The sequence below is a fragment of the Ptychodera flava genome, chromosome 14, assembly GCF_041260155.1.
Source record: "Ptychodera flava strain L36383 chromosome 14, AS_Pfla_20210202, whole genome shotgun sequence".
Taxonomy (NCBI): Eukaryota; Metazoa; Hemichordata; class Enteropneusta; family Ptychoderidae; genus Ptychodera; species Ptychodera flava.
The window spans coordinates 38960841-38985604 of NC_091941.1; the positions used below are offsets into that span (position 1 = coordinate 38960841).

At 36.3% G+C, this 24764-nt stretch overlaps 1 protein-coding gene across 1 annotated transcript; it reads left to right on the forward strand.

The window, feature by feature from the left end:
* On the forward strand, window positions 1-24502 carry LOC139150422 (muscle M-line assembly protein unc-89-like). The gene is made up of 7 exons (XM_070722787.1): window positions 1-132; window positions 12950-14969; window positions 16092-16309; window positions 18726-18888; window positions 19393-19469; window positions 20005-20096; window positions 20545-24502. Exons 1-7 carry the CDS (start codon window positions 58-60, stop codon window positions 20726-20728), a joined length of 2829 nt encoding a protein of 942 aa, XP_070578888.1. The 5' UTR covers window positions 1-57; the 3' UTR covers window positions 20729-24502.
* The last annotated feature ends 262 nt before the right edge of the window (window positions 24503-24764 follow it).

Here is a 24764-nt window from a genome sequence, read left to right on the forward strand (position 1 = left end):
TTACTACTCATTTATATGCATGACGCAGACATTTCACATTGAGCCAAGAGCAACAACATGGCGACGGACTGCTCTCCGAAAGTAAAACGTACACGTTGCAAGGACCTGTATCATCCCTCATCTTCGGACACGGTATGTTTCATATTTCTGTCGATGTTATAAAACAACGTTGCATTCCGATCTTCGAGAACTCAACCAGAAGCATACTCCTTATCACCATACGGAAACCACCGTTAAGTTTGTTACTAATATCGTGATAGTACACCGTGCCAACATCCCCAATATTCACTATTACTATGGTCGCTGCTCAGCCATGCTTCCAGTGTGAAGTGATGCTAACGCTCTTACTATTCTATGGAAGTCGATCATGTTAAAATGAGCTGTGGCAGTTATTTTAGTGTCTGTTTAGTTGTTCATGCGTTTTGTGTCTGATGCAGTGCCGTGGCCGGTCACATGCGAAGCTATCAGGTGTTAGGTACACATCCGTAAGGTTTAGGCGCGGATATCATCGGATCACGAGATTCAACATGCTTGTGAGAGCGTCGGGCGACCCACGGCCACCCCATCATCAGTACCATACCATCTCATCGCAGATACAGCGTTTCATTTCCCCACGCAAACGTGACACTCTTTCTTTTCTCGGTCAAATGTGAATTCTTATCTTAAACAGACACACTTCTTCCTACACGTCAACTTATTTGAGTTACCATCGAACTAAACACATTAAGGAGGAATCGACGAAGTTCAGCTGTTAAATTATAGGTTGTCCTCATCATGACTGAAATTGAAGTGTGGTAAAGTTTGTGGGATAAACCACACCTAGCATGTGACCGTTTTTTAAAACAAATTTGGCACGATGTCAGTGAGTGGGCGTGATCACAACTAAAACCGCAGATCTGCGCCGTAAATGTCCGTAATGTTGACACAAAGCAAGTCGCCGAATCCACCAAAAACTATTAAAACGTGCCAAGTGCAGAAAGCCCGACGAATTTGCCATTTAGGGCAGCCAGTATTCTGTCCATACTAAGGTCTGGTTTTGCAGCTTTACCTTATGTTCTGACTCATATTCTCAATTCAGCGTGAAATTTCAGCCGGAATGATAATAATGACGTGCTGATACACTGTGCACCTCGTACGCGTAATGCGCAGGATTCGAGGAGCAAAGCTAAGTTTTTGATTACTTTTAATAAAATAATTTTATGGATTTTATGAGGAGTCTAAAGCGAACACAAAACAAAAAATAACGTACGAGTTGTTTCACTGATATCGTGATCCCATTAGATCTTGAAATCTGGGACCAGTCACCAAGAAGTTTCTAGAAACAGGGTTAAGTTATGATTTGGGCGTTCGGGCGATCGGCCAAAACTATAATATATCTTTACTTTTCAAGGACCTGATCCGGGGACCTTGTGCCAGAATTGAATAGTGTAAGTGCTTACATGTCCGTACAGTAGAGTCCTCAATACTATCATTTGTATCACTTTTAAAGTTGCAAACTGAAATATCTTTTTCGTGCTGACTCAAACAGTATGTGTTCAGAAATCCTTGCAAGAACGTGACAACTTGGATAATTCCATTGATGATATAATAGGTATTGATGTGTTGCATAAACCTGATAAACCTTGAAGATTGAATAACAAATGTTTACTGTTAACGTCCTTCAGGTCTCTTGTTGTATCTGTCAAGAAATATGTTGTGCAATTGCTTCATATAATGTTTGATGTGCAAGATTTCTGCCTTTATTAAAATGAAAACATATCTACCAATTGCTATCATTACCAGATTATGTAATTGGTCTCTCTACCCTTGACATGCTTGATCTCAAAACTAGAAAAATATGTTGAAGGTTGTCTTCATTTCCATAACGACTAGTATTGCCTGATCGCAATACCTGTGGAAGGCGCTTTGTCTGTCTGTAGATACAGTGTCAGACTATGTCCGTTTAATACTTCCTCAATGTCTTGTCCATCTGTATTTTATTGCATGTAAGTTTCCTGATCATTATTTACAGTAACTTTTATTATCTCAATGTCCTGAACCACACTAATTAATAATCTTGTTAATAATCTTAGCCTTGAACATCAAGACAGAGAATGAACAAATAGATGAACCTGCATAATTTTGAAACTGAGATGAAGAGTAATACGAAATTTTTTGCTCCCCACACTGCAACCCTGCACTGAATCAGCTTAAGCTGTGGAGTGGAGTAACTGTTACCAGGTATAAAACATCAACGTCCAGAAACAGCATTTCACCTCTTGTCATAATCTGCCATTTGCCTTGAAGAGACAGACTTGGTCAGATGCAGGATAACCTGACAATTTAAGTCCCATAATATGAAAATGAAAAATGATCCTTGTTCCTTAAGGAGCCAGCATCCGGTCCATAAGTAAACAATAGACTTACCTTCACAGGCTTTGTTGAGCCGATTACAGGTTTTAGTCTCGTCGAGGGGTGACAATGACATTAATTTTGTACATAACAGAGGATTTTCTTGATATGGGAAGAAGTTTTTTTACATGCTGCACTGCAACATTTGTAGTGTTGTTACCAAAGCTTATGGCTCTGTGAATCTCAACAATATCATCAGAAAATAAAGAAAACGCTAGTACAAAAGAGTGTCAAGGTGATACAAATAACATTGATAAGTGACAGTCACTTTACAGTCAGACTCTTAGGAATGGTCCAAGGGTCTAAAAAAAGTGAGACTCTTGAGGAATGGACCTAAGATCTAAAAAATTAACTCTGATACAAAAGCACAAGGGATTTCTTCCCCCACTGTAAGATAGTAATGGCACCCATATCTGACAGCATTTACTATAGGAACATGTTATCAGTGTTATGCATGTTAAACCAATGATATATGATATATGTCCTCTAGCATATTGACAGGCTTTCCACTTTATCAATGGCTTACAGAGCATGTCATCGTAAGTCTTTTATATTTGTTTATGAATTTAGTAAAATCTATGAAAACATTTATAATTTTGAAGTGAGTATTGCAGATAAATGTTTGCAGAGTTTGACCATGCAGAAATGTCAAAGAGTGGATGTAGTGAAGAATTTCCTTGTCTAAAAAATCAAATTTTGTAATCTCTTTTACCTACATGTGTTGTATTGGTAATTATGTTGGATTTTCCTTTCTTTTTGTTGTATAAATATACAAATAATGAACACATAAATAAATATATAAATAAATATATTATAAATAAATAAATAAATATAGTTGGTAGATGGATAAATTGATTGATTGATTTGCTTTGTAAACACACAGAGATTTTTGCAGAAACTAACGCCCACTGTTTAACTGTAATTGTCAACTTTCCATGCCTCTTTTCTGAAATCACCACGAAACTAATGAAATAGATTTTGATGCACTCTATTGGCAGCATTAGAGGAAGGTAGCATAATACAATAATCCACATGGTGTCTGTGGTTTTATCAGCTACCAGAATCTACATCCTGTTGATCCTGTAAATGAGCTGTGTGCTAAATGCTGTGGTTGTCATGTGGTGATGTTGACCTTGACAGCAATGTCTATGTAATGAGCACTAGGCATTCTTTGAAAATAGGATGTTATTCAAAGGTCTAAGCCTTTATACCATCGTTTGGTGCACTTGAACTTCATAAGGTATCAGGACTCAGTTTGTGCTGATAATGCATAAGCCCCTAATACTGTTGAACTACCATAATTAAATACTATAACTTCAAAGTTTCCTTGTTGAACTTAATGAATAATGTACAAATTCTTTACTTGTTAGGAATTAAATCATAAAACACTGTTGAATTACTGCCTCTGAATATATCCTCTGAGTTTCCTTGTTTTTCGCCATGAAATATTGATGTTTCCATGCTCTGTACATTGTACAAGTGAAGACCATCTTGAATGTAAATACTGATGAAATACAACTAGATTATTCATATTTAGCATGAAATTAGTAGTTCTGTCTGGTACAGTGCAATCAGTCCTCTCAGCCTGGAGACTTCTGTAAAGTGAGAAAGGCAAGAATTGTGTGGGTGGAGTAGACATTTTGATTGTTATGTTAGACTGGGGGGGGGGGAATTATTATCTTGGATCAAGTACTGTGTAGGTTCATAAAAACAGTGTTGTCACAACTGACTCTGGTAAATTTTAACCAAAAGTGTGCCATTGACTCTGGTAAGTTTTTAGCAAAAGTGTGCCATTGGCGTCATGGAGATTAGAGGCACTCTACCACTTTGATTTGGTTGTAGTGAAACGTTGAAGGCTGTGAAACCAATATGGCTTTGTGTTGTAAGGAGATTCTTTGGCATGTCACTATTTCTGCAGGAGACACAGAAACAAGAGAAGTAAATGGGTTCCTGTGTTAACAAGTGAAATTAGACTTCTTGAGAGCCAGTTTAATGATTCTGTCCATAGAGAACAGACATGTGCTGTGGTGTTGTCATTAAACGGCCTAATCATCAAAAAGAACTTTACACATACACTCCTTTTTCTACGGTCAATGCTCTCACTTCCCCTTAAACTAGTCTTGTTCGATTTCACATTTGTGAAACAAACACAAAAAACAACAACCTAGATGAAAAAGACGAATGAACAAAAATTATTTTGAACCAATATTGGAATAAATAATAAGAGAATGAAATAGATATAAATCCAAACAAACATGGTGTCTCAGTAACTGAATAATGGTCTTAAGTATTATTTTCAAATTTCAAATTTACAATTTAATAAAAAATTTAAAATTACAAAAACTTCACCATAAAGTTCAACTGAATGAGTCAAATGACAGGGTAGTGCTGTCCATTGTTCAAAGTTTGTACATAGATGTCGGAAAATGTAAGAATGCTTTTCAATTATAGTGATAGATACATGTACCTTACTCAGTGTTTTTTTACTGGTACTCAGGTTTGTAGGAGGCAGCCAATACAGAGTCATCACTATGAAATTGCCACATCCTGTGTCAACACTTTTTGTTATTGTTTGATGTTTCATAAATTAATTGATTAACATAAACCTTTTACATGTTTTCATTGGATTTTCATGTGTTTATTTTAATATTTGGATATGAAATTTCTTTCAGGATTGGACAGTGTTGTTCATATAGTTCACAGTGTATTTCAATAAGTGACTTTGAGAGAAGAATTTGGTGTAATAAACAACCCCTCCACTTCCATAAACACTAATTGGGAATGTTTATTACTGTAGTAGCACCATAATCCAATGTTCTGGTGATTGTAATACAATTGACATGAAATTTGTTCTTACAACTTGTAACTGCTTGAAATGTTACACTGCTTCAAAATCTACAGTAATATGCAGTTTCACCATTATCAGCAGAGATACTGTTATGTAGTAGAGACACAGTGATGGAGGGACTGTGTTAGTAGAGACACAGTGATGGAGGGACAGTGTTAGTAGAGACACAGTGATTGAGGGACAGTGTTAGTAGAGACACAGTGATGGAGGGACTGTGTTAGTAGAGACACAGTGATTGAGGGAATGTGTAATGAGAGACAGTGATGGAGAGACTGTGTTAGTAGAGACAGTGATGGAGGGACAGTGATAGTAGAGACACTGTGATGGAGGGACAGTGATAGTAGAGACACTGTGATGGAGGGACAGTAATAGGAGAGACACCGTGATGGAGGGACAGTGATAGTAGAGACACCGTGATGGAGGGACAGTGATAGTAGAGACACCGTGATGGAGGGACTGTGTTAGTAGAGAGACAGTGATGGAGGGACTGTGTTAGTAGAGAGACAGTGATGGAAGGAAAGTGATGGAGGGACAGTGTTAGTAGAGACAGTGATGGAGGGACAGTGATATTAGAGACTCAGTGATGGAGGGACTATGTTAGTAGCGGGAGTGATGGAGGGACTGTGTTAGCAGAGAGGGACGGTGTTAGTACAGAGACAGTGACGGATGGACGGTGTTAGTAGAGACACAGTGATGGCGGGACAGTGATAGTAGAGACACCGTAATGGAGGGACAGTGATAGTAGAGACACCGTGATGGAGGGACGGTGATGGAGGGACGTTGTTAGTAGAGACACCGTGATGGAGGAATGACTGTGTTAGTAGAGACATAGTGATGAAGGGAATGTGTTGGTAGAGACCTGCATAAATTTAAAGTACAAATCATAATCATAATCATTACATTGTATATATACATAGTTTTTCAAAAACTTTAGTGAAACTCTAAAGATGACCTTTGGAATAATTTATCATTTGGTTTTTTGACCAAGTAGCAGTAAATTGCAGCTCTGTAGACTGTGAATATAAACATAATTTGATGCTCCAAGCCATTACATATTGACATTCAATCATTTAATACCTACTTTATTACCCACTTGTGTAAGACATAGTAGGAAATTGCCCGGGGAAGTACTGTAGTTGGTGAGTTATCATATTTCATATCAGCACGTACACGAGTTTGATAACAAAGATTGATGTTGACATCATCCCAAGACTTTCTCAGCATCTATGACATATTGTGGACTGAGCCTAGGAGTTGTTTGTTTCATCATAAAAAATGCAGCATGTATTGTACTTTCAATATACCTGGTGGCAATATAGCAGTTTGTTTCAATAAATCTTTTGGAGGAAGAAAACAGTAAATTGCTAGGAATGTTGATAGCCAAACAGTTTGTCCAATATACTCGCAGCATCACTGTTTATCATCAGTATCTGCCTTGGAGGGACAGCAGCTGTGTTTTGCTGTTCTTCTCCATACTGAATGTTGACATACAAAGTAAATCAGCCAAACTGGACAACGCTGAGCATTGTGTGTTAATGCAGAGATATTGTTGACAAATCTATTACCAGTATAATCGGAATTCTAATTCAGTTGTTAAAAAGATCATTGGACAAATAACACGGGCTGTATTGACAAGCTGAATGTTGGACATTCCAGCAATGTTTTGACTGTTGAACAAGACAGTGTAATTTACAAACACAGGTAAAAAAATGGAACTACAGTACATCAAAAGTCACAGCTAATAGTGAGTATAATCCTCTTACATACTAGAACAAAGACAATCCCAGGGATCGTGAACAGTGCCTTTAATGATGCAAGCATAGTATGAGGTTCTTTTGTAAACAACCTACTGTATCCATTTGTGTACATTAAGTAAATTAGATTGGCTGCCTCCATAGAGAAGTGATGTCTCAGCTGTTATGGGCGTAGTTTTCATATCATGAATCAATACACAACTCATACATTATGTCAGTGATTTCCTTATAATTCTCTGGCTTCTATGTTGGATCAGACTAGTACTGCTAGAATAGGAATTCTGACAAGGGACCTTAATTACCATGTACTCGCCAGCCTTTGAATATGTAATGAATTAGAGCCATAAAACTGAGAGTGCCTTAGGTCAAAATACTGTATTTCTCCAAAATTTAGCAAATAATTAATTAAAGAGGTGGTTACAAGTTATTGATGAAATGTCTTCCCTCTGTGGCATGTATTGTACCCCAAATGTTACTCAGTGGCCCTCAGACTGCGGAATTGTTTTAATAGGTTGAATATAATGAGTAATGGTCAGATACTTTTAATGTATTTGATGTGCTGGTTTTAAAGTTAGCAAGATACATGTTGTGTGAGAATTTAATAAATGTACATGTATGTATGTGTACACATGTACTCAAACTCCATGCTGTTCTGGTAGAAGAAAAGGTGTCATTGTTTCACTATGTAACTGATCAATAATATACCGTACAAGTTCCCGATGTCCTTCCTATATTCACATACAATATCATTGGAATATTCCAACATTGCTGTTGGCGACTGTTAGTAGTCGCGCCAGCGGCTTACTGACTACGCATGCGCATATTTATAATATACTATGCGAGTAACCGGAAGTGTACCCTTCTTTCATGGGCGCCGCCATGTTTTTTTTTGAGTACTCGTAAATAAACAAATACGAAACAAATTACTATTATATAACATGCCATTTATAAAATATACCTCTTTTATTAGCCAGTAAATGTTATTATGCACCTTGTCGCCGATACAAAATATCGTTTATGTAGATAAAGGGAGAAAACTGTCGTGCATATGAACGGGGGCATACGCAAAGAATGCTGGGATTTAATTTTAGAAAAGCGCCCCCTGTGTCAATAATTAGATTCAAAAATTGCCAGTTTTTAGACGGAACGCTGTAGTTTTCAGCACGAGGGACCGTGTTTTCAGCTTGCAAGTGGAAGGTGGGCAGTGCGGTTACCATTGCAATGATATGATTGCATAATACGTCCCTTGTTTAACGCAATAGGCTGTTATCATTGTAAAAATTGCCAATTTTTGGGCACACAGTCCATGTAGCCGACAATGAGATGCAAATGATATGCGGTCAAGGTCTCCTCAACTAACTTTCAGCTTGTTCTTCACTTTCTACTATTTTTATAGTATTTTTTACAAAGGCACAGACTTATTCTACCTGCAACTTAAAACTGATAGTGATTTTGTAGCTCATTCTTTACTATTTTTCATAGTTTTTGGTAGCCGGTAACAGACACTTCGTGTTCGTGTCGGCTACATGGACGATCTGCAATTTTTGTCCAAAATTTTTACACGTTACAGAAAATCTATACCTGCAGGGTTTGACGTCGTGTACGTACGTGAACTGCTTTCATCAGAGGGAAACTGGGCATAGTTGTCATATAAACGTTTATGAAGTAACAATTAATTACATTTTATCATGAATCAATGCAAATAACATTGCCAATCTTAACCCCTGGCGCGACACCAAGGGCTGAGCCCTATATAATATTAAGTAGAACAGGGAACCAAGGTGAATAGGTGGGCAGTCGATGCAGTAAGGTAATCGTTTGTTACCTAATACCGTAATACAGATGATTTCTGTTCCGAGGAATACTTCACTGTAAATTTTCATTTGATCCAAATGAATAGTATGCTATTGACGAGTTACAGCACTTTACTCAAAAGGTTAGCTATTCACAAGAATTGTTACTGTATTGGCTTGTTTTTCAATTGAAATATTTTTAATCAATTGAAATACTATGCTTTCTGATTAATGAAGCAAATGGCTTTTTAATCTGATGTCTTTCAATGGCAGATGTTTGGACTGTAAAGGCAGATTTACATCTATTAATAACATGAAAGGTGGCAAGTTAGCAAGATTAAACAAAATGGTGGCTGGAAAGGTATCATCAGAAAACCACACAGTATTTCAATATATGATTTTATAAATTTTAAATGATGGTGTACTGTACAAACGAGTATGGTATACATGTATTTTTAAAATTGCAAGACATTTGTAATGGACTTAGGTGATTTTTCAAAATGAACATTTCATCATTCTCACTTCTAGAGCACATGATACTCTAACTGTTCTGACTGGTATACGTACAACAGCTTTGCATTGTATTCAGACTCTTTTGCAGCATTTTTGATATCAGACAACTGACACACTGTTTGGAAAATGTAATTACGATGATTACTAGGGGTAATGATGACCATTGCCAAATGAGTAGCTTGTCCTAGGTTGTATTCCTATACTGTCATTGTCATGAACCATGTATCATGCTCATGCCCGTTCATACAGTTTTAAAAATTATGTGAAAACATTGACAGTGATACTTATGTGAAAATTTTCAAAGCAAGTGTAACTCTGGTAGTAAATTTCTAATGATTACCATTTTGAAACATTTGAACGTAATGTATAATGTACAGGATTTGCATGATGTGTATGCCTTTGGAATCAAAATGAGAAAAATATGTAAAAAAAGATCAGCATTTAAATGTGGTGTAGTTATCCAGGCAAGAAAAAAATTGATGAGATGTTGTCATTGTTTGTTTTTTGCTGTTTCTGTTACTTGATAATTAAAATTGCACTCTTACTTAGTGGATTGTTGTACACTGATGTGATTTACAAGGCTGGTATTTTAGAGCTGAAATCACCTCATTTTGTTTGTGAATGATTCCATTTAAGGGCATGTTTGTCTCTGCTGGTTGCGTAGAATGAAATCAATCAAGTGGAAAGTTGTCAAGGTAAAAGGGAAAGGAACGATCTCGCTATGATATCAAGGTATATCACCATAGCAACACCAGGATTACTATAATTATTTTCCATTCCGTGTTCCATGGGTACATGATTTCCTGTTTTGATCAAATAACTTTTGAAGTTTTTTGATCATTTTCACAGTCAAATCAAGAATGAAATATTCATATAGCCCCCAAGTAGCCTTTTGGCAATCCTCCGTCACCAATTGTGTGGCACATGAGGGACCACTCTGCCATTGAAACTTCACAAGGCCATGGCCTTTAATGGATAGCTCTTTAGAAAACACATGTAACCTCCACTTTTGCCACAGAGCATGCCTTATTCTCTTTAATAGACACATACACGTGATGTTCATGTAATTCAGACACCAGCCATGAGATATATTGATATGCTTTTAGTAAAAGATCAGCAGAGCAGCGTGGTAAGCTGTGAATGTTTCTTCTTACCAGTTTCTGAATTAGGGACTAATGTCAATCAAAGATTGCTGTACAATTTCAGGATATGAATGTCAATTACACTCTGATAATACTTTCATGGTCTGGTGGCTGTGGTCTTGCTTCTTTTGATTTTCATTGGAAGCTTATTATGTTTACTGCTGCTATAGCTGTCAGTCTGTTGCCACCGTTGCTGTTGTGAGAATGTGAATTGACCATGATGGAACATGAAATAACCTTACTGCCACTCGGATGCCATGTCAATTTCAGTCACTTAACTATGTGCTGTGTGCAGATTTGTAAAAAGGGTTCAATCATGCAGCTGAATTGTGTTAAACTCATCTACATGTAATCATGACAAACTCTACTAGTGTAGAAAGTAATTTCCACAGCATACCATGGCAGATGTTTCTGTCCCAGCTTAGTGTTTCATAGTGGAACCAATGGGCTGCTATTGTATTCTTACTTCAGTGTGGTGAGACTAGGGAATTGTCCAGTTGTTAATATATGCGATAAAACAATGACCATGGTTTGAAACTTTAGAGAAACAGAGCAAAGATGAAGACTAGAAAGATTAGAGCGTCAGCAATGGTGAATTTCTGTCTTACGCTTGATTTGTCTTCCATTTTGGTCAAATAAGGATTCAGTTGGGTGAACACACGGAATACAGAATACGATGACGAATTATAATAGTTGTCACTGGCAATGTGTTTAACCAAGAAAATAACATCTATCAGGAGACAATAATGAGGTGTTCTCAACATAGGACAGCATGCAGACAATTTGACAGTCTGTGTAATCTATGCACATTACATTTCCCCTGGAACAAAAGATTATCCCAATTGGCTTATTTTTGACTGGCTAATCTGTATTTTCTAGCTACCTGCAATCTTTTTGTGTGATACTCTTAACAAATACTTTCCAATGCAAATTATGCATTAAAACAAAATTTATTGTCAAATCCTGATGTTTGGTTCGTTAAATCTTTCAAATGTTGAGAGCGTCAACATGTACAGTGTATTTGTAACTACTAAAACTTGTTTATAATAGTTTCAAGTGAATCACTGAACAAACTATACACAGAATCAAGTTAAGTTTAAATTTGAAGTCTGGAAGAAACAAACAGCAGTTCTCAGTGAAGCAGCCAGTGGCCACCACCTGGGAAATTTTGTCATGACTATAAACCTGCTAGAAACCTGCTAGTCTTTATCAGAAATAATCTTGAAGATATTATAAATTTACATATAGATGGCCATAAATTCTTCTAAGATTATATGCAGAAATATGGCATCACTTTATCACAAGCACCTTAGTTCTTATGCAACCATATTGAAAAGCAATTTGAAATAGGAAAACATGTTTTAATGCTAACAGTATTGCCAAAACAATGTGGAGAGAGTTAGAAATGATTACCAAGACATTGAAAATTAATAATCAGTGTCTGCTCAAGACAAATGTAACTAAACAAAGATTTATTTTTGGTGTATTCATCTCCTTTTTTAATGTCATATATTGTATTCTAAGCTAAACATCTATTTTTTTGAAACCAAGACTGTGTGACTCACATACCCATAGGCACTGAAAGTTTAGCCATACCCACCTAATACCATGGTGGCCACTGAGGTTCTATCTGCGATGTATACAGGTCAGCCATGTATGGTGTGGTGGTAATCACATTGAAGTTATAAGGATTCTGTTGCTACCACGGTCTTTCAATATAGCGGGACTGTGGTTGCTACTGAATGAAATTCCATCCTTTTTTCTCAAATGTTGATTTCACCAACAGTAAAGTTCCTCCCACAAATTGAATGGATCATATAAAATGGACTTCTCAGATCACATTTACTTTTTTTCATCGAATACAACTGAGTAATGTCCCGAGTACTGCTCTATAAATAACACCCACACATGCAGTCATGTTTGTTCAAGTGATTAATGAGCCACAAAAACCCTGAAAAGGATTCTTTTCATGGATGTTTTTGCACTACAGCAGGGATGGGTCTTTACTGACACATTGCCATTGTATGATTTTCAAAGCTCAGCATGACTAATATATATTTTCATGAATAAAGAGAAAATTTGTTGTTAGGTGGTAAGCACTCAGGAAAATACACATGAATTTTCAAATAATACCACAATGGTATGAAAAAAATAGTCATATATAAATTGCCAATAGAATCTATGTGGTTTCCTTTGGGAGGTTTCATTTGATCCTACAAGGGTTGAGAAATCTGAAAGGTGACAGACATACTTTTATAAATATTTAATTTGATGATATGGCATTACAGGTTTATGCAAAATTGACAAAGCTCTTGATAAACACTGCAGGTAGAGGTACACTCATAACATTTGTAAGGGCATCATTTCAGCTATTGTCCATACTTGTTTCAATGAGGTACAACATAGTGAAGGGACAGCTGTGAATGAAGGAAGTACTCAAACAAAAGCCATACAAATGACTCTTGTACATTTTACTTATGGATGTCTCTTTATGTGTCTTTCTTAAAGGAGTCACAGGACCTAGAAGGAGATGAACGTGTGTCACCTGACAAAATAGAGCAAGCTGTGAAGTCTTCTGAAAAGACTGCTGTGACAAGGCAGAGCCCCGTGCAGAGTGGAGAATATAGACATCTTGGAATAGACAATAACAACAAATCAAAGTTTCTTGACTCACTCCATATTGATACGGAAGTGACACGTACGAGGTGTAAGACCTTGTTACCTGGGAGACAGTGCTTCTCAGAGTCCAAAATTTCTGCTTATTTGAAAAAATCTAAGGACATTGCAGTCAGCGAGAATAGAAAACGTAAACTTGGATTTTTTGAAGTGGATTCCTGTATTGGCAACACAGATACGAAAAAGAGGAAGTTTGAACAGTCTGTCAAACAGGAGGGAAATGTTTGTGTTAGTCCCAAATTTCCAAGATCAATAACTCACCTGAACAACAGACATAAAACAGACACTTTTGCTGAGTTGTCTGCAGAGGAGTATAAATTTCGCCACCATATTGGAGAAAGAAATGCTGTTGATAGGGTGGTCACTTATAATGAAAACACAATCATGAACAAACCGAAAAGGCAATATCAGCATGTGGATAGTTATCCATGGAATAGGGAAGAAAACAATAACACTGTGAAAAGGTCACCCAGTACAAGTCCTGATGTCAAGATTGAAGATATCAAGATACATGAAGAGAAAAATGACTCTGGTTGCCAGCTCAGTGATCAAGACGATAAAATGAATGTTAGTGCATTAAATGTGAAACAGGAAGACGAGTGGAAAGAAGAACATTTTGAGGAAAAAAGCCTGATAAAAGAGGAACCAAATGAAATCATATCAGACATTGAAGATGATGTTTTTACCGGTACTAAGAATATGGATACAGAAGTCACTGCTCCATTACTGAACACTAAAGCTAAAAGAAAGAAAGCGAAATCTGCCAGTGAGTTTCTTCCTGTTCCAAGAAGCCGGAGAATAGCAAGTCTGACAGCTCAAACCAAAATGCAACTGCTTTATGAAAAAGAAACCATTAAACCACCAAAGAAAAAACTAAACAGAGACGAGAGTTCAAAAAACACAAAGCAGGAAAAGACTGTACAAGTTTCAAAGGAAGGAGAGAGTTCAGAAACTGTTAAAAAGAAAATCAAGCATGTAGCAGAAGTCAAAGGTGAAGTGAAGAAAGCAAAGAAAAGTGACAAATCAAAGAACAAAACGACTGCCATCTCAGTCAGTACTGTGTATGGAAACACAATACATGTATCACCTGTCACCAAAATCAGCTTGCCACATTCACCGGCGCTATGGCAACAACCTCTGAACCTGACCAAAATGTATGCACAACCACAATTTATACGTTTGCCGAATGCTGCAGTATTGGCAGATCAAGGCCCAATCAGAGGAACCACACTGGCTGCTACTGCCTTGCCGGGAGTTGGTACAAGTTCTTCAGTATTGGAGAGTAAAAGGAAAGCTCAAAAAACTGCAAGAGAGAAATGGAAAAAGAAACTTGCTAATCCAACTCAAGGGATCCGAAATTCCAGCCGTGCAGCAAGCCTGAATGCCCAAGCTGTCCTGGCAAATACTTCCCCAAAGAAACGATCACGTTCAGATCCAGGGGAGTACAAGCCAAAGAAACGCAAACAGACCCTTTCCACTGGTGGATCATGGGTAGTGGCTGGACTAGGCACTCAGTACTTCATACCAAATACAAGTCCAGTAATCATCAACCAGCAAGCACTGCCAACTCACACTGCCCCCACAACTCTCACTTCAAAGAAAAAGAAGATGAAAAGCCAAACGCCGCTGGAAGGACTTGGACAACAACTCCTGGCATCGGCTGCAGGTCCAAATGTTCTGATACCATCCATTGATGGAAATGGTTTGGAAAGTGGCACAGTACCACAGACCATTACCATTGGTGGTCTTGGAAGTCTGACCACTCCAACTTACATGCCAGTACAGTTCACACAAAGCATTGATGGAAGTACTTATCAGGTACCACAGATTGGACAAGCACACTTTGCTCAAGGTATAAGATGTTTGCTGTGAATGATTTGTCAACGGTCTAAGAAAGTAAACTCAAAATTCACATGTCCACTGAATGGTCAAGTAAGGGAATTTTTTAAAAAAGAGCCTGTTGATTATTTCTTAAAGCTCGTTCCATCTTATTGATGTGATTAGAGGATGTTCATTTACAAAAAAAAATAGTCAACCACAAAATTGAACTTCTTTTCTTAATCATGTAATTCCAATGATCAGATCTCTCAAGTCTTTACTTAGAAAAATAATTCTTCTTTGCCTTTAAAATCGAAATGTGCAATTTACCTCACTTGTCAAGATTGTTTCAACATTGTGTCAAAATATTGTGTCAAAAACAAAAAGTTATCATGGTTTGTGTGTCAAGAAACTCATTTACTGCAAATTTATGTGTCTCACGTACAAAGTTACAACCAAATATATGTAACATTTTCAATTCAAAGTACTTAAGTTAAATACAGCACACACAGGGCAAATTGGGCAAATCATATATTCATAACAGATACAGGAGGTTCATATAATACTGTACAGTATAGTTGCTTGTTTGTTTGTAATGCCTGCATATTTTACCAAGGTGCTATCTATAACTAAACCGTTTAGTTTCACAGATACCAGTACAAATGACTCACTGGTAACACTATATTTCTTGTGATGTCACAAAGTTATTATCAATCCATCAATATGAATACACATGTGATGTTGTCATTGATTCATGCATATATTTACATATTTTTTGAGTGTTCAGTACAACAGATCACTGGTATAGGTGGTATTTGGGCAGTCCACAACAATGTAAACAAAATTCTCTGTCAATTCAGCAAAATCAGATTTCTATTTAAATACATTTAGGTGAAAATAAACTAGTAAGGTATCTAACCATGCAAGTATTAGTCATAAAGTAAAAATAAGGGCATAACACTAAAGAATCTATTTCTGGAAAGGTGTGGGAGATAGGAGAGTAGATCTCAGAAAATCCAACTTGAAGAAATTCACAAACAGTAGTAACTTAATAAACAATGAACATCAATTAGGGATTTTTTCTGGAGTTTCAAACCCACAGCAACCATATTGAATAATTGAGATATTAACTCTTTCCTATGAATTTTAATCTCAGGGTTTTATCAAGCAGGCCCAATCCTACCCACAGCAACATTACCTGACAGCTGTGTCCAGTCTAAACCTGTGAAAAACAGTCAGAAAACAGGGAAAAGTCCTGGGATGTTGTATAAACCTTCTGTTACCATTGGACCCAAACTTAAACTGCCAAAGAAAAAGACAACCAATGGATGGCGAGGACAGGGAGAACCATTTGAAAGTGCTGTGTTTCTACAGGTAAGGAAGGCTTTTGAGTACAGGCAGACATGTGTATCAATTATGATTTGGTTTCACATCAGGGTTCCGATCCTCTGCTGTTCACCATATGTTCAATGTGCTCAGTCTTGCTGGCTGTAGAAACAGGTTCTCAAGTCTCTCATCTACTCCGCTTCATTTAGTATGATGGAATTATTTACTGTGTCTGACATTTATCTTTCTTATTTCATGACAGTTAGAGAAACTTGTGAAGTGTAGCATCCTCTTGTGAACTGTTGAAGTGTCTGTGTAGCAGTACAACTTAGAATTTCTTTCTCAATTCATTGCACACAATGTTTACAATGCCCTAAGGCTATTACAGTTAGACAGACAAAAGACACAAGTGTGTATATGTCTATTCTAGACTAGTGATCCGCTACCACAGACAGACATTAGTACTCACAGATTAGTGGGATTTAGATAGAGTACCACTGGATAATGAATCTATCCAAACAAAACGAAGCACTTGAGTTTTGTTTATCATTGAGATGAACTTTGATCTGTATTTGTTTCCAAAGAGATAGCCAGACTGGGAGGCATTCCAACAAAGTGCCTGCACCATTCACTGTCATTGAATGTATCCACATCATTATGATCCCGATACTTGCCTTGCTGCATGATTTTATCATGGTTGTCATTCATGAAATTAATCCACTTCTTGAAATACTGAATCTCATTGAACATGTCTGTGCGTGACACACTTTCAAATTTTTTTTTCTTTCTATGTACCAAACAGTTGGAATTGCTCTGCAATTTTGATTTTCAAGCAAATTTACAGTGACATCAACAGGATTAATTGATAGTGGATCACTGAGAAATCAAATGGAATTTTTTGCAACAAGTTCAGGCTTATAGTTCATTATGTAGTTTTATCACTTTCAACTATTATTGTACCTGCATGGTGTGAACAATACAACACACCTATGTCTGTAATCAACAGAGGAGTTTCCTCATAGAGTAAATTCCAGTATCAGTGGACGTTGAGTACAGTAACATTGACACAGAGTACAAAAACCTTGGGTGTTATTTGATGGTGTTTGACCTTTGACCTCAGCTGTTTTTTGTAAGCAAAGGGAAGTCCTGACACAACCTGGTTATTTTCTCTAAAAATGTCATTCACATCAAGGAGTATTCAAAAAGTTATGATTTTATGTGAAATAATTTTCATAAGTATGTTTTTCCACTACGTGAGTGCAACTTTCGTTCTGTACACTTTGCTTTGCGCCAGGCCTTGACAACATTACCGTGGATGTGGATACAGCGTGCACTATTACTCCATAAAATGGCAAAGGAAAATGTTTGAAACTACTCAGATGACTTATACTATGACTGGGATTCACTTCAGTGGGTGGAACATTTGCATTCGGGGAGAGGAGTGGGAACTATCACAGATGGAAATTTCACAATAAATGTAGATAGTAACATGCAGTCTCATCTACATAAGTCCAGTAATTAAGTGCCATACCTTACATCAGTCTGATGATGATGACAAATTAGGGAATATTAAGAATTTAAACTTCAGATAATGTTTTCAGAGTTTCACAGAATTTGACCTTAGCTTGCTCCATATGATGCCCCAGTGTACACTAAATTTTAGGGATATGTCTTCCTGCTCTTTCAAGTTCAATGGATACATGTAAGCTTACCTGACTATTTAGAGAAAGAAATTAAATGAAGTGTGATTCCGCACCAGTGGTTTTTTGTTAAATCCATAACCACTTCAGAACACGAGTAACAAAGAGTCAAGTGCTTGTTGTGCCTCTTGTACCGGTATGTAACTAAACATACAATGCAGTAACGTTTGGTTGTGTAGTCAGGCGTGAGATCTGATGTTCATACAAGGCATAGTGAAAGCACTATATTTTCAACATTTTTTGCAAATTAGTCTTCAAAGTTGGCTTTCTCTGATCTTTCTCTGTATACCTGGTAGTATTCACGTACATGTACTACCAGAATTTATTGTATTGTCTCGGGTGCTATATGCCTTGGACAATACTCTCTTGGCTGTATGATGTAGCCGATATAAATCCTGGTATTTTGTGAATAACTTTATATTGTTGTACCTTCATACATGGTGTGAACTCTAACCCTCTTTGGGAAAAGATCAATTTCTTTTTTCCTGTAATACAAGAATGATTCGATAGCGGCCACAGACAACATTTATATTAATCACTAGCAACATACAGACTATAAAGGCCTTGCTTCAACAAATTTTAGCCAGAGTGGTCAGTATCTGATCTATTTCCATTGCTGGTAATCTGCACCCATGCTGTTTTTCATACTTGTGTGTAAGTTCATAATTGTGTATGTTTATATTTGTGTATGTTCATATTTGCATTGTTAGTTCATGTATGTGATTTTGACAGTTTTGATGTCCATCCTGTATTGCTTTATCCAGAATGACGCTCCTACAGTGATGAGAACATGTTACAACTCCATCAAAAGAAGAGGTAATGAGATCATTAATGTCAGAGATTGTATTTTACTGAAGTCTGGCCCAAGAAAGATAGACTTGCCATATGTTGCGAAGGTAGCATCTATTTGGGAAGATCCAGTTGAAGGTAAGGCTATCTGAATGCCAGTTGCAGTTGTTCATTGCTGCCACAAGCACTATGGTAATAGATGATATGTGAGTTTATTTCAATAAATCTTGAAAAACGACAGTTTCTATTCTAACACTATGATCCAGGGCACTGTTAATTGTCCCAATGGTAAACATAGTAAAGACTTAAGATATACATGGGTTATAGAATGTCAGCCAGCTGGTAAATCCTGTTATTTTTCAGCTATTTTCTGTATGTACATAACTTAAAGATCTAATCACTTCTTCCATGCATTTGTACAAAGATTAAGTGTGAGAGGGATCGAGAATGTCTACCTGAACTGGAATCAGATTCTATTTTCTTTCTGCCGTGTGGCAGAGAATCAAGTCTTTGTGTTGACACGGTTTACTTCCTTGTGTTAATGGGATCTACATAAATAATATCATCGTACTACCCTAACTGGTTCTCACTTGTATGAAGTGAACAGTTTTGCCCTACATTCTATTTCCTGGTTCAATGTAGGTGAACTTATGGTGAGTTTGTTGTGGTATTATCGACCAGAACATATTGAAGGAGGAAGACGCCCAAGTCATCACCAGGTAATAAATTTTGGCAGTTATATGAACAAAACCATTGTTTTTTGAGTACTGACTTGCAGTATTTCAGTGATACCCAACAAAGCCATTGTTTTTTGAGTACTGACTTGCAGTATTTCAGTGATACCCAATCAGTGTGTCACTTTTACAAATCAACGGTTTGCACTTTCATCATGCATTCTGCAAACTCTCACCCTATACAATTTTTTGGATTTTGAAGGTAATTTTCTGATTTTCCTCAGAAATTCAAGTAACTGACTCTATTCTTCATCTTTCGTGTGTGAGTAATTTCCAAAAGTCATGTTGGAAATTTCAGACAAATGTTCACTCGTGCATGTGAATGATAGAACAGAGATGTCACTTTGTCTTAGCTGTAGTTCAAAATTCTAGCAACTATCTCTGTCATGTAAATAATATATTTTTCCTGTAAATATCTTAAATGTATCCGTATTTAAATTTGCTGATCAATTAGCAACATGTCATCGGCTGACTGTCTATGCAACTCACAATTGTCTTATTGATATATTCAATATTACAGGCTGAGTTGTTTGCATGCAAGCATAAAGACTACAACAGTGTTGCAACAATAGAAGACAGATGCTATGTCCTTACTTTGGCTGAGTATCACAGGTTGGATATCATTGCTACGTCTTTCAGTAAAGTACCATGATCAAAAAATAACATGCAAACTAGAAAGCAATAAAAGTTCTGTGTATCTGAAAGTGTAAGACTTTCAGCAGCCTTAAATGTGGAAACTAATGTACTTTTTGTGTAAATCCTTTAGCATACTAATATATACTTCCAAGCAAGTTCAAGTCCTTGTTTTTCAAGCAGAGAAGACAAATATTTATATCATATATAAAATGATAGCAATCCTGAATACTAAGAGTTATGAATACAACAAAACAAACAGCATAAATTTTTATCAAAACAAGCAAGTTGTCATCATTGTGCAAAAGTTGTGAATAAACAAATATAACAAACTGACACATTTCCTTCGTCTAATTCCTGATTAATTTCAAGGGCCAATTTAAATATTCCTCTTGATATCAGACCTGCAATGTTTTGTATGTTTCAGACATATCAGAAAAGTTAAGATGGTTGACGAAGGTGTGAAGCCAGGCATACCTGTAGTGCCGGTTTCTGAAGAATACCCTAGACAAGATAAACTGCCAGATCCATCTGTTGACGGGGAAATTATTTTTTTCTGTCGACGGGTCTATGACTACAGACAGAAGAGAATTTTGAAAAATCCCACCTAGATTTTAGCAAATGAAGAAAGAAAACTGGCCACATCACCATGGTTACTTTTTCAAGAAAGTGTTTAAGGTGGTGAATCTGCTCAAAGATTTTAAATTAACTTGTAACTAAATGTAACTTACCCTTTTCTACCCAAAATGCTGTCTATTGTATGACTTAACATGTCGTAAAACCACTACTTGTGAGTGTGCCACCACATAAAACCAACATTGGTAAAATTTGGCTTTTTTACTGTAATTTAAGATGGTAATTTATAGACAGTTTACATGTTCTCAAAAACATCTCTTATAGTCAAAACATATAAAGGTTGACTAGTTCCCTATGTATTTATGTATTTTTCTGTTAAATGTAAAAATAAAACTTAATTTATGACAAGACTCTTCTCCATGTGTAAGAAGTCAATATTATTGCAAAAGTAGTTTGAAATGCATATGTCACATTGTAATAATATTAATGAATTTATGTTAGACAGCGACAAAGAAAAATTAATGAAATGTAAGAACAAGTAATATTATCAGAATATAATCAGCAGTGATGTATATAATAGTCTTGAAATGTCTATGTTAAAAAAGCTATAGATTGCATTTTAGTTCTGTGAAATATAATTCACATTTATTTATTTTGACATGTTTGTATATCCAAAAGAAAGCACAATAGTTGTTGCCGTATTCTACATGTTGTACATGTATTGTATTTTTGTGTCCAGAACATTTTAGCTGGTATTCCAAGGTATGATAGAGCATTATTCCTTTCAATTGATGACGAGTCATAACTCCTCTCAGGGAGCATAATCTGTGGATGCAAATTTTCTAAGGATCTTAAAGAGCTGTGTGTAAAATTCAGCACAGAGATTGAAAGAAGATTAAATGATTTACAATTGTTGAAATTATTTTGATCATTACTTATTATTTGTGAATTGATTGTCGTCAGCACTGTTGAAAATACGGAGTGGGGTTTTCCATTCAAAGATAGGGAAGAAGGGCTGCTAGGATGCTCTGTGTGCAGTGTAGACATTAAAGCAATAAGGTGAAACAAAGCATTAGCTATGCTTAGCAGTACTTCAAGCAACTTAAAGAGTTCAAGCCAGCGTAAATTGCAATCACTTTACTTCTTGTTCTTACTATGAACAAATTATCATTTATTTTATGTAAACCTGACGGAAATCAACTGAGCATCTAGAACTGTCAGTATTGGAATTTACTGTGTTTTGAATTAAAATGTGTCATCTGTATATCTGCTTAATGAAGTGAACACACAGTTGAACCAAATGGAATCACTGCAATGCACCACGCTAATCAGTTTATCTCCAAACTTAATCAAAACTTGAATTTTAATGTTTTGATTTTTGCATTTCTCCTGATAAATTTTGAAACCCAATCTGTAAATTCAGATTTGGACAAAAAATAAAACTTAAATGGTGCACAGATTACATCAGTTTTAATGTTAATTTTCATAATAATGCATATTGTAATTTGTCATTGTACAACGACCAACAAGGGACTACAATTTAATTTTCAAAAATTTAATGTGAAGTCATGTACTTTTATATTCATTCTGTGAAGAAAGATGTTAAGAATGGGTATTCTATACAAGGTGTATAAGTCAAGACATGAAGCCATTACAACCGGTCTACCACATGCACACAGATTATTTTACAAGATTTCCAATGTTTGTCAAAGAGTATGAGTTTCACAAAATGGGTGATTGGACTAGCAGAATGACCTTAAAAATTATGTGCATATCTACCAGGAGTGTTTTCTGACCAATGTATTGTGAAAAAGGATCTCTCCAACCCCCTCAGATCTAATTGTAAACATCTTAGTGTGAAATTGGATCATGAAATTAGAGAAGTGAAAGTCAGTTGTGTTGATCATGTCAACTGAGATCCAAACTTTCATGCACTTCATTTGTATTTGTCATGTTTTCTCAGATTGTATACATGCGTGTATGTTTGTTGATAGTGTCATGCAATGAGTGGTAAAGACACCTCCTTTTTGCCACCATGGTGCAATTAAAGTGTTTTTGCCGTATTTTTGGACCGTTGCTGAGTGTGACTGAAAAGTTAGAAACTGGTCATAAGAATAATAATTGGATGCAAGTAGTGAAGGACTTTTCTGAGTGATGACTTTTCTGATAATGTGCCTTGTAACTGTAGAAAGTAGGACATTAGGGTTGTTGGGTTATTCAAGCAATAAAATGGCTACACCAGCATATGTTAAATTAGCTATGTTACTTTTTGTCACATAAACATTTGTATCTTTACAAGGAAACCAGCACTTACTTGTACAGCTATTTCAAGCTCTTCCTAATGTATATGGAATTTTCCCAGTGTGAATACACGAGTTTAATAATAGGACTCCCAATAGCCAAAGATTTACTTGGTCACACTCATCATAGTTTACATTTATATGGTATTCCGAGTGCTCCGGTAGGGTGGTATTGTTTGTGGAGTTTAATACACATATTGTCTCTTTATACCTCACCATGATTTTATCAGTCATATCATTATCCTTGGTGATATCTGACCTTTGACACGTAAGGTGAATGCAAAGTGTTTGTTAGTCTGAGCATCTTTTATTTACCTTCATGGTCTGAACATCAACATGCAAATGAAATGTTTTTCTCAAGCTGAAATGTGTTTCCACATCCAGATGTTCTTTGAATACCTTGCCAGTGGAAGGTTCACGGAACATGTCAATGAAATATTGTCTTTCAAAGGAACACCCAAAATTTAGAGATTAAGTTTGGAAAGGACAGTCTTCAGGCAAATGTAATGGCTTCATTCTTTAGATATGATCTGTATCTTTTATTCTGTGCTGTGAAGTCCAAGTGGAACCATTGACCAAGCAATCCAAGCTGACTTTGAAAGCAATTAATACATGAATTAAAACCAGAATTAGTGTATTCATGATGTGGTAGAGAAGTTTGTGACTTGTTATAGAGAGTGTAATATAGGAATATATTCATACTTTGATCAATTTGATGTGTAATAATTATAAAATTTCTGCAATGCCAATGTGTTTGTGTAACATACACTTTAGTTTTAGTTTCCATTTCAGTTTCCATTTCTAAATGGAAAGTTCTGATAAGGAAAACTGATGGATGCGATTTTTGGATCTGCAGATTATGAAGAGCATTGTTACCAAGGGTTCTTGTTTTAAGTACATATCTCTGATCAGAGTCTGTTTTTTTCTAATCAATTCTAAATTCCAAGAGGTCAGTTTTCAAGAGAAGAGATTCATTTTTAGCATCAAGTTGAGAACTTGAGAAGCCTCAATGTAAAATTTTTATCTTGTAGATGTTTTGTGTTTTTAAATATGACATGTCGACAGATGTTTATCCTTTTGTTCTGTGAAAGTAATGTAGATAGTAGTGTGTTCACTGAAGCTGTACCTTGTAGAAATTGTCATCTGTAATTCCCCAAGTACTGCTGGATTTTTTACCTGCCAATGTCTGAACTCAGCCTCTCCATAATAGAAGCAATGTGCTCAGAACAAAAACATTACATTAAGAATTGTGTTACTGTATCAAATGTGGTCCAATTGATGGGAACTTTGTAAATATGAAGTATGATTTACAAGTGTAGTTCATGATACCCAGTGATGTTTAGTTACATTGACCTCAAAGTGATCCATACATAGCAGTATTCTGGTATGGAAGTAGAAATGACAAAAGGTGCTACTGTGGTATTATTTGAACGTTAACTGCCAGATCACTAATCAGTTTGGAATGTAAATATATGCTTGGAAATGAAAATAAAGATGTAAAAAAACTAATGGTTCATGTGTGATGTGTATCGGTGGTGAAGGCTATGTGTTTACATCATCATAAAGACACCTTAGGATAAGCTTAGAGGCCAGTATCCCAATGCCCTGTTGCTGTGTAAGTAGGGTGAATATACCTTACGGTAGTATGAGCCTTGAAAGTGAAAGACATGACCTTTTGCCCAAACTTTCCCTGAGGAATCTTGCAATCATTCTCTTTCAAAATCAAGAATAAAAATTTGGGGGGCAAATTTTGGTACTAGAGAAAGGAATA

Bases quoted from the DNA above. Each gene is read 5' to 3' on its own strand.
- LOC139150422 (XM_070722787.1), top strand. From the start codon at position 58: ATGGCGACGGACTGCTCTCCGAAAGTAAAACGTACACGTTGCAAGGAC. The intron at 133-12,949 runs GTATGTTTCATA...TCTTTCTTAAAG, and splicing joins ATCCCTCATCTTCGGACACG to GAGTCACAGGACCTAGAAGG. The intron at 18,889-19,392 runs GTAAGGCTATCT...GGTTCAATGTAG, and splicing joins TTGGGAAGATCCAGTTGAAG to GTGAACTTATGGTGAGTTTG.